Genomic DNA, 11,410 nt, shown 5'->3' with positions numbered 1-11,410 from the left:
CTTCTCTGTTTAAGTTAGTTTGTATAGTATGTGTCATTTTTTTATAACGTTTTCTAAAAACAAAATAGTGTTTGCTTGCTTTTTATTTTTTTCGGTCTTGTCTTGTTTGTTTCTAATGTTAATTGTTGGTTTTCCCGTATTATTGCTTTCAAAAGCCGAGGTTCTATGATATGTTTCTTGAAAAATGCGCATCAGTTAGTGGAATGTCATTCTGATCTTATTTATAAAGTTTGACAAAAATACTATTTGGTCTTTTTCAGACCTGCGGTCAATTCTAAAACTAGTAAATTCAGTACTGCACTAAGGTAGTTTACCGTCAGTTCTGTATGTTCTAAAAAGAAAAACAACAAAAATACCTTGTTCCAAAAAAATTCAAAACAGAAAGTTCCTATCATATGCTATCATAATCCAAACTTGGTACAGGGATTTTCTTATGTAGAAAAAGGTGGATTAAACTTGGTTTTATAGCTAGCTAAACCTTTCACTTGTATGATAATCACATACAATTCCCTTAATTTGACAACGATGTATGAACAAAACAAACATACATAAAATGTAGAAATTGACAAAATAGAAGTACAGTAGTCACAATAGTGTTATAATCTTAATCACAAATGATCCAGTTAGAGATCAAATATAGCTACTGAACCAGTTTAACAAAGACCGAAAAACTTGTAATTCATTGCAACCAAATTTTCATTAAAGTAGCGATTTTCTGCAGTGGATCAGTTTGAAAGATCAACCTCTATTTACCAGTCATGTAAACACGGGTTAATTCACATTAATTTGGTGGCTATATAATACCATATACCAAAACGTCTACACACCTTCATATGCAAAAAGAAAAATTCAAGCTGTAATTGGCTGATTGATGTTTAAGGCCACTTTCAACAGTAACGCGGGTTCAGTGTGCACCACATTTTTATGTTATTTCTTCATAGACAGAAAATAATTTCAATTGTTTAATCATCACCATTTGAAAGACACAACTTTCCTCTTTCTTTTGGTTGTTTATTTCCTACTTAACACAAATCAATGCAGTTTTAACATGTGTTGTTGGGTGTGAAAAAAATTCTTTGTATTGTGCTGTTTTAAGTTTCAATTCACAAACATGTTTAACCCACTCTACATGCTCTATTGTCCTCGTTCAGAATCATGGGTCTGATATTTGTCATTAGTTACTGTCGGCAAAACATGTTAAATTACTGTGTTTGTATTAATGGGACATTTTACAACACAACTACTATTTTTGGAGGGGTTCGTGTTGCGTAGTCCTTCGTTTTTCTATTTTAAGTCTTTTGTACTATTATTTGTCTGTTTGTCTTTTTTATTTTTAGCCATTGCGTTGTCAGTTTGTTTTCAATCTATACGTTTGACTGTCCCTCTGGTATATTTAGTCCCTCTTCTATGTATAAATCGGCAATTGATTTCTATACTGTTTCCAACTTGATAATGTAATGCCTGTATTAGTTTACTATACGGCCGAATTTTATTCTCTCTTAAATACATGTTTAAATAGATTATATGTGAGCATAAAATCCGCTTATTGTCATTAGTAAATTTTTGACAAATATTTAAAGTTACTGCTTTCATGAAAATTAAGAAATATTTCACTGTTACATTTTGTAATCACATGTTTTCTGTTCTAAATTATATTACGGTCAAGTTTGACATATTGTTGACGACCGAATTAATACCTGTAGTTTTTCCTGTACTACTCATATGTTGTTTAAATGAAATTTGTTTATTTCATAACGTTACACATATCCCGATTTTCATATCAATGATTGTGTATGCCTACATATATCTGATTGTTGTGCATGTTCATATACTTCATAATAGATGATATATTAAATTATTTTAATTGTTAGCAGTTTTTCATAGACACAAACCACAAAGGGTCAACATGGTCAAGGCCAGATGAAGTTGTAATAATAAAATCGTGGTTTAATGTCAGATTTGCGTTGTAGGAATACAGGTCAAGATCAAACTATCTTTAAATTATTTCTAAATATACAATAGATTGTATTCATGGCTCAGTTTTAACCTTTCGTAAAATGTTTCAAAAATAGAAAATAAGGATAAGTCGGGTCTTTCTAATGATAACGTTCAATCCGTCCATCCTAGTGGAATAGTCTATCTTCAAAAATATTTCAAATGACTCGAGTTTTCATCATAAATACATAATTTAATGTCCAATATTTACATATCTAGTATATATCTATTATAGTTATTGTGATATTAAGAATTATTTGAAACTTATCCCTAGCTAAAAACCTTCTTTGTGTTGACTTTTATATGAAAGACATCCGTTTGTCAACATACGATCATCAACAACAAGCTAGTATCTATACCAAACATGATTGCAAGCTCTTAAGTGATAAGCATGTGTATAGACACTTATTTTGTTCACCACATGTTGATCTCTCCATATCTTGTTGTGTGTTTTTTCAATCTGTCTAAGATAAATTAACTTATCAGATACACAACAACAACAACAACAACAACATCAAAATCATCAGAGAAAAAAACTCCTTGAAAAAAAAAATGAAAAGCAAAACTGCACAAATACGTTTTTTTACAAATCGTCATCAAACAGACATCAGACTCGGATTTCTCTTGAACTGGATTTTAATGTGCGTATTGTTATGCGTTTACTTTTCTGCGTTGGCTAGAGGTATAGGGGGAGGGTTGAGATCTCACAAACATGTTTAACCCCGCCGCATTTTTGCGCCTGTCCCAAGTCAGGAGCCTCTGACCTTTGTTAGTCTTGTATTATTTTAACTTTTAGTTTCTTGTGTACAATTTGGAGTTTAGTATGGTGTTCATTATCACTGAACCAGTATATATTTGTTTAGGGGTCAGCGGAAGGACGCCTCCGGGTGCGAGAATTTCTCGTTGCATTGAAGACCTGTTATTGACCTTCTGCTGTTGTCTGCTCTATGGTCGGGTTGTTGTCTCTTTGGCACATTCCCCGTTGCCATTCTCAATTTTATTAGCTACTTGTCGATAAACAATTTAAAAGTAATACTGTGCTGTTTGCATTGTCTGCATACAGTACATTAAATGTAAATCACAGAGACCTCATAGTACTTTTATAATTCATTTGATCAATTTTATACTCTTTTTTCGTTCCTACATGAAACGGAACATGATAAACTGCAACTTATATTTCTTAAGTCTTACATTTATATAACTATTCTTCAATTATTCTTGGTTATTTTGAGACAACCTATTCTGTATTCAATAGTTATCAAAGGTATCAGGATTATAATTTAGTACACCAGACGCGCGTTTCGTCTATATTAGACTCATCAGTGACGCTCATATCAAAATATTTATAAAGCCAAACAAGTACAAAATTTAAGAGCATTGAAATATATAGTAAATCAGTAAATCACAAAAAAAACTTTGTTTCATTCTTACAGTGTTTAATCTGCCTTCCAAACTTATCCAATACATTCTGATACCTTTATTTACAACTACTTTACAAAAAATCAAAAACAACCAGCCACAAGTAATACAAACGTATTTTAAAGAGAATTAGATAATCGAAAAAAAAAAATAAAACTGCTTCCTTTTTTTCAAATGCACACTTCTGTCAACAAGATAAATAAAACATAATGCAATTCTATGCTACTGAGTCACATATGTGAATGATGATTGTGGTGCTGTTTTGCGAAGTATGTTAATTAATTCATGATTTACAAGCTTTGTATATAAATATATAAATGCATATTCTTACAAACAAACATGTGTCAAGGCCGATTTTACCGGTATATATAAAGATGCATCTTAAAATAATTTGCAACTATCATACTTGATGTATTTCATGTTATAGGCTCTTAAATGGCTTCTCAGGTAAATGGATCGAATGTTGTCTTTGAAGAAGGGATTGCAAATTTTTCCAACTCCTTGTATAGCAAACTAGACAGAACTGGAAATGAATTTATTTCGCCATACAGTATCACGTCAGCATTGTTACTTCTTATGCTTGGAACCGGCAAAACGACTAAAAACCAGATGAAATCTGTTATTTTCGAATATGCAGAACCAGATGATATAGATCAGGGATACAAACGTCTTAATGATGAACTTTTAACGAGAACAACAAAAGGAGTATCAATATCTATTGCAAACAGGTTGTTCGCCAGGAAGGGTCTAAATCTTTTGAACACTTTTAGTACAAAAGCGACTACATATTATGGAAGTGATGTTGAACTCTTGGATTTTGTAACAGAAGCCGAAAAGTCACGGTTAACAATAAATGATTGGATTTCCAAAAATACCAACAATATAATAAAAGATATGATTCCAAAAGGTGTAGTTGGTGCAAATACTTTAGTAGTATTAGTAAACGCAATTTACTTCAAAGGTACGTGGAAAAAAGAGTTCAACAAGAATGACACTTCACAAAGAAACTTTTTCGTGAAAGCGAATGAGCAAAAGCTAGTTAATATGATGTATGGTGAGTTTGATGCAAAGTCGGGCGAAGACCTTTCGCTTGACTGCAAGATTTTACAATTGCCATATCAAGGAAACCAGATCTCAATGGTATTTGTTTTGCCAAATTCCGGTGACGGACTCTCTGAACTAGAAAGTAAACTTACCGTTAATACTTTCAAAACACTCTTAAGCAGTTTAAAGACACAAGAAACAATAATACGAATTCCGAAATTTACAATGACGAGCGAGTACGATTTGAAGCCAGTTTGTACAGCTTTAGGAATTACAGAAATCTTTGACGACAAACTTGCTGACTTTAGTGAAATGTTCAAATCTGATGCCACTAGCGTGCGCGTAACTGATGCACGTCACAAAGCTTTTATTGAAGTGAACGAAGAGGGAAGTGAAGCTGCAGCCGCTACTACATTAAATCTTGCATTAGCTTCGGCGAGGATCCCTGATCCTCAGCCATTTGAATTCGTGGCAGATCATCCTTTCCTGTTTGTCATTCAGGATGACGAAACAGGAACACCGCTGTTTATTGGAAGATATGCCAGGCCATAGTGTAACAGTAACATAATTATGGAAGAAACAGGGAAATGCACCTACTTCCTCAAAAGTGTAAAATGATCATACTTGAAAAATCATATTTTGATGAATAGATTGACTTCAAAGTTTGTTTAGAAGTAGTATACATTTTAGTTTTGATACTTACTTTGTATATACAGATTGTGTTCATACCTATCTGTCTTGAAACCATTAAGTTTCTTGAAAAGCTATCAAGTTTTAAATTCAAAGCATAAGGAAATCATTGTTATATTATATTTGTAAATAAACATCTCTTTTAAGTTAGTTTGTATAATTTGTGTGATTTTTTTATAACGTTTTATAAAAACAAAATAGTGTTTGCTTGCTTTTTATTTTTTTCGGTCTTGTCTTGTTTGTTTCTAATGATAATTGTTGGTTTTCCCGTATTATTGCATTCAAAAGCCGAGGTTCTATGATATGTTTCTTGAAAAATGCGCATCAATCAGTGGAATTTCATTCTGATCTTATGTATAAAGTTTGACAAAAATACTATTTGGCCTTTTTCAGACCTGCCGTCAATTCTAAAACTAGCCAATAGCAGTAAATTCAGTACTGCACTAAGGTAGTTTACCGTCAGTTCAGTATGTTCTAAAAAGTAAAACAACAAAAATACCTTGCTCCAAGAAAAATCCAAAACAGAAAGTTCTTTTCATATGCTATCATAATCCAAACTTGGTACAGGGATTTTCTTATGTAGCAAATGGTGGATTAAACATGGTTTTATAGCTAGCTAAACCTTTCACTTGTATGATAATCACATACAATTCCCTTAATTTGACAAAGGTAGAAATTGACAAAAAAGAAGTACAGTAGTCACAATTGTGTTATAATCTTAATCACAAATGATCCAGTTAGAGATCAAATATAGCTCCTGAACCAGTTTAACAAAGACCGAAAAAAAATTGTAATTGATTGCAACCAAATTTTCATTAAAGTAGCGATTTTCTGCAGTGGATCAGTCTGAAAGATCAACTTCTATTTACCAGTCATTTAAGAACAGGTTAATTCACATTAATTTGGTGGCTATATAATACCATATACCAAAACGTCTACACACCTTCACATGCAAAATGAAAAATTCAAGCTGTAATTGGTTGATTGATGTTTAAGGCCACTTTCAACAGTAACGCGGGTTCAGTGTGCACCACATTTTTATGTTATTTCTTCATAGACAGAATATAATTCCAATTGTTTAATCATCACCATTTGAAAGATACAGCTTTCCTTTTTCTTTTGGTTATTTATTTCAACTTAACACAAATCAATGCAGTTTTAAGATGTGTTGTTGGGTGTGAAAAAAATTCTTTGTATTGTGCTGTTTTAAGTTTCAATTCACAAACATGTTTAACCCAACCTATTGTCCTCGTTTAGAATCATGGGTCTGATATTTTTCATTAGTTACTGTCGGCAAAACATGTTAAATTACTGTGTTTGTATTAATGAGACATTTTACAACACAACTACTATTTTTGGAGGGATTCGTGTTGCGTAGTCCTTCGTTTTTCTATTTTAAGTCTTTTTTACAATTATTTGTCTGTCTTTTTTATTTTTAGCCATTGCGTTGTCAGTTTGTTTTCAATCTATGGGTTTGACTGTCCCTATGGTATATTTCGTCCCTCTTCTATGTATAAATCGGCAATTGATTTCTATACTGTTTCCAACTTTATCATCTAATGCCTGTATTAGTTTACTATACGGCCGAATTTTATTCTGTGCTAAATACATGTCTAAATTGGAGATTATCTGTGAGCATAAAATCCGCTTATTGTCATTAGTAATTTTTTTACAAATATTTAAAGTTACTGCTTTTATGAAAATTAAGAAATATTTCACTGTTATATTTTGTAATCACATGTTTTCTGTTATAAATTATATTACGGTCAAGTTTGACATATTTTTGACGACCGAATAAATACCTGTAGTTTTTCCTGTACTACTCATATGTTGTTTAAATGAAATTTGTTTATTTCATAACGTTACACATCTCACGATTTTCATATCAATGATTGTGTATGCCTACATATATCTGATTGTTGTGCATGTTCATATACTTCATAATAGATGATATATTAAATTATTTTAATTGTTAGCAGTTTTTCATAAAGACACAAACCACAAAGGGTCAACATGGTCAAGGCCAGATGAAGTTGTAATAATAAAATCGTGGTTTAATGTCGGATTTGCGTTGTAGGAATACAGGTCAAGATCAAACTATCTTTAAATTATTTCTAAATATACAATAGATTGTATTCATGGCTCAGTTTTAACCTTTCGTAAAAAGTTTCAAAAATAGAAAATAAGGATAAGTCGGCTCCTATGCATTTGTAATAATAACTTTCAATCCGTCGATCCTAGTGGAATAGTCTATCTTCAAAAAAAGTTCAAATGGCTCGAGTTTTCATCATAAATACATAATGTAATGTCCAATATTTACATATCTAGTATATATCTATTATAGTTATTGTGATATTAAGAATTATTTGAAACTTATCCCTAGATAATAACCTTCTTTAGCGTGTTGACTTTTGTATGAAAGACATCTGTTTGTCAACATAGGATCATCAACGACAAGCTAGTATCTATACCAAACATGATTGCAAGGTCTTAAGTGATAAGCATGTGTATAGACACTTTTTTGTTGACCACATGTTGATCTCTCAATATCTTATTGTGTATTTTTTTCAATCTGTCTATGAAAAATTAACTTAACAGATACACAACAACAACAACAACAAAATCATCAGAGAAAAAACTCCTTGAAAAAAAATGAAAAGCAAAACTGCACAAATACGTTTTTTTACAAATCGTCATCAAACAGTGTTAGCTACTTGTCGATAAACCATTTAAAAGTAATACTGTGCTTTTTGCATTGTCTGCATACAGTACATTAAATGTAAATCACAGAGACCTCATTGTACTTTTATTATTCATTTGATCAATTTTATACTTTCTTTTCGTTCCTGCATGAAACGGAACATGATAAACTGCAATTTATATTTCTTAAGTCTTACATTTATATAACTATTCTTTAATTATTCTTGGTTATTTTGAGAAATCTATTATGTATTCAATAGTTATCAAAGGTATCAGGATTATAATTTAGTGCGCCAGATGCGGTTTCGTCTACATTAGACTCATCAGTGACGCTCATATCAAAATATTTATAAAGCCAAACAAGTACAAAATTTAAGAGCATTGAAATATATAGTAAATCAGTAAATCACAAAAGACAACTTTGTTTCATTCTTACAGTGTTTAATCTGCCTTCCAAACTTATCCAATACATTCTGATACCTTTATTTACAACTACTTTACAAAAAATCAAAAACAACCAGCCACAAGTAATACAAACGTATTTTAAAGAGAATTACATAATCGAAAAAATATAAAACTGCTTCCTTTTTTTCAAATGCACACTTCTGTCAGCAAGATAAATAAAACATAATGCAATTCTATGCTACTGAGTCACATATGTGAATGATGATTGTGGTGCTGTTTTGCGAAGTATGTTAATTAATTCATGATTTACAAGCTATGTATATAAATATATAAATGCATATTCTTACAAACAAACATGTGTCAAAGCCGATTAGACCAGTATATATAAAGATGCATCTTAAAATAACTTGCAACTATCATAGTTGATGTATTTCGTGTTATAGGCTCTTAAAAAGTAAAATCACAAAAATACTGAACTCAGAGGAAAATCAATTCGGAAAGTCCATAATCACATGGCAAAATCAAATAACAAAACGCATCAAAAATGAATGGACAAGAACTGTCATATTCCTGACTTGGTACAGGCATTTTCAAATGTAGAAAATGGTGGATTGAACCTGGTTTTATAGCTAGCTAAACCTCTCACTTGTATGACAGTCGCATCAAATTCCATTATATTGTCACCGATGGCTTCTCAAGTAAATGTATCGAATGTTGTCTTTGAAGAAGGAATTGCAAATTTTTCCAACTCCTTGTATAGCAAACTAGACAGAACTGGAAATGAATTCATTTCGCCATACAGTATCACGTCAGCATTGTTACTTCTTATGCTTGGAACCGGCAAAACGACTAAAAACCAGATGAAATCTGTTATTTTCGAATATGAAGAACCAGACGATATTGACCACGGATACAAACGTCTTAATAATGAACTCTTAACGAGAACAGCAAAAGGAGTATCAATATCTATTGCAAACAGGTTGTTCGCCAGGAAGGGTCTAAATCTTTTGAACACTTTTAGTACAAAAGCGACTACATATTATGGAAGTGATGTTGAACTCTTGGATTTTGTAACAGAAGCAGAACAGTCACGATTGACAATAAATGATTGGATTTCAAAAAATACCAACAATATAATAAAAGATATGATTCCAAAAGGTGTAGTTGATGCAAATACTTTAGTAGTATTAGTAAACGCAATTTACTTTAAAGGTACTTGGAAAAAAGAGTTCAACAAGAATGACACTTTACAAAGAAACTTTTTCGTGAAAGCGAATGAGCAAAAGCTAGTTAATATGATGTATGGTGAGTTTGATGCAAAGTCGGGCGAAGACCTTTCGCTTGACTGCAAGATTTTACAATTGCCATATCAAGGAAACCAGATCTCAATGGTATTTGTTTTGCCAAATTCTGGTGACGGACTCTCTGAACTAGAAAGTAAACTTACTATAGATAATGTCGATACACTTGTTAAAGGCCTAAAGACTCAAAAGACACTCATAAGAATTCCCAAATTTACAATGACAAGCGAGTACGATTTGAAGCCAGTTTGTACAGCTTTAGGAATAACAGAAATCTTTGACGACAAAATTGCAGACTTTAGTGAAATCTTCGAATCAGATCAAACACGCGTTGTCGTGTCTGATGCATGTCACAAAGCTTATATCGAAGTGAACGAAGAGGGAACGGAAGCGGCAGCTGTTACTACAATAACTGGTGTAATTGCTTCAGTACAAGATCCTAAGCCACAGCCATTTCAATTTATTGCTGATCATCCTTTCCTGTTTTTAATTCAGGATGACGAAACAGGTACACCGCTATTCATTGGAAGATATGCAAGACCATAGTATATAGTAACATATGTTTGACTATTGTTTTAGTAAAAAATATAGAAATCAATTGAGCAGTTTTATTTTTTACTTTGATACAATTGACCGTTTTATATCATGCATAAATAGCTGCTTAAAGATGGTAAAATACAGTCAGCTCCTGAATAAAAACTCAGTTGTTCCGATCTTTATAAAAAACATATATTTTTTCATCAATTTTCGTTATGGGATATTTGAAGATATGTCCGAATACGCATATTGTATAAAGGTGACTGTCTTGATGCAGAACTATCTCATTTTATTATTTTTAGAACTAGTGGGATTTTAGCAAAGGTTTTACCTGTAAATAAACACATGTTACCAGTAAGTTTGTAGCATGTGTCACCGTTAAAATCTTATATAAGAACTATACATTGTATATTTATACTTGCTTTACCTCGAATTGTATTTTGTTTTATTTGTTACTTCTTTGTGTCTGTTCGATTTATCTATGTCATAGATAAGTAGTGTGAAAGAATAAATGTTCTGTTCCCATAACTAAAGTACTGTTTACACAATATTTCTTGTAACCATCAAAAGTTATGTTTTGGTTTTTTCTGGCACTGTTTTATAACATCGATTAGAGCCTACGACATCAAACTAGGTTTTTACCAAAAAATTACAATACTTTAAGATATTTGGATGATATATTGGCTCTCAATGATGACGACCTCAATATGTAAACGAAAAAATAATATCCTGTTGAACTAACTTTGAATAAAGCTAATACTTACAATGACCACTGCTCTTTTCCTGATCTTGATATCTATTCTCAAGAAGAAATCATATATCAATGCAGAGTAAGATTGAACAGTTAAACAGCATAATCAACAATATTAGGGGATACAAGGAAACTTTGATCAACACATAAAAGTTGTTAATATAGTTTTAAGACAGACAAACATATATAACATATACATAGTAACGGACATGGGATGAGACCATTTTTTTGGTCATTATGGGCAAGAATATCTTGTTTGATTAACATGTACAGATATATATCCTTACAATGTGAACACTAGATTGACTAAAAAAAACTTAATGTTAATGCTGTCATCATTATTTATACTAAATTATAGAATAACATAAACACTGCAATTGGAAATGCCTTTAATGATCTCAAGTATAGTTTTGGCCCGTTTTAGAATTATTTTTAACTATGACCGGTATAATGTGTGAATTTTAAACACAATTTAAATGGGATATTATCCTAAATTATTAATTTCACGTAAACAATCTACTATGGCATATACCACCATTAGCCCGAAATGTCATAAGGGTCACATATA

At 31.6% G+C, this 11,410-nt stretch overlaps 2 protein-coding genes across 2 annotated transcripts; both read left to right on the top strand.

Annotated features, from left to right (window-relative positions):
* Positions 1 to 3,798: 3,798 nt before the first annotated feature.
* On the top strand, positions 3,799 to 5,299 carry LOC139495769 (serpin B6-like). Its single transcript, XM_071284148.1, has one exon. It carries the CDS (start codon positions 3,850 to 3,852, stop codon positions 5,008 to 5,010), a length of 1,161 nt encoding a protein of 386 aa, XP_071140249.1. The 5' UTR covers positions 3,799 to 3,849; the 3' UTR covers positions 5,011 to 5,299.
* Positions 5,300 to 8,939: 3,640 nt separating this feature from the next.
* Positions 8,940 to 10,120, top strand: LOC139495770 (leukocyte elastase inhibitor-like). The gene has a single exon (XM_071284149.1). The coding sequence runs from the start codon at positions 8,940 to 8,942 to the stop codon at positions 10,098 to 10,100; it is 1,161 nt and encodes a 386-aa protein (XP_071140250.1). The 3' UTR covers positions 10,101 to 10,120.
* Positions 10,121 to 11,410: the final 1,290 nt, after the last annotated feature.

Source organism: Mytilus edulis, chromosome 11 (assembly GCF_963676685.1).
Source record: "Mytilus edulis chromosome 11, xbMytEdul2.2, whole genome shotgun sequence".
In the NCBI taxonomy this organism is placed as follows: domain Eukaryota; kingdom Metazoa; phylum Mollusca; class Bivalvia; order Mytilida; family Mytilidae; genus Mytilus; species Mytilus edulis.
Note: the sequence above shows the minus strand (reverse complement) of the source record. Positions and strands in the feature narration are given on the sequence as shown.

Excerpts from the sequence above, each read along its gene's own strand:
- LOC139495770 (XM_071284149.1), top strand. The coding sequence starts at position 8,940 with ATGGCTTCTCAAGTAAATGTATCGAATGTTGTCTTTGAAGAAGGAATT.
- LOC139495769 (XM_071284148.1), top strand. The coding sequence starts at position 3,850 with ATGGCTTCTCAGGTAAATGGATCGAATGTTGTCTTTGAAGAAGGGATT.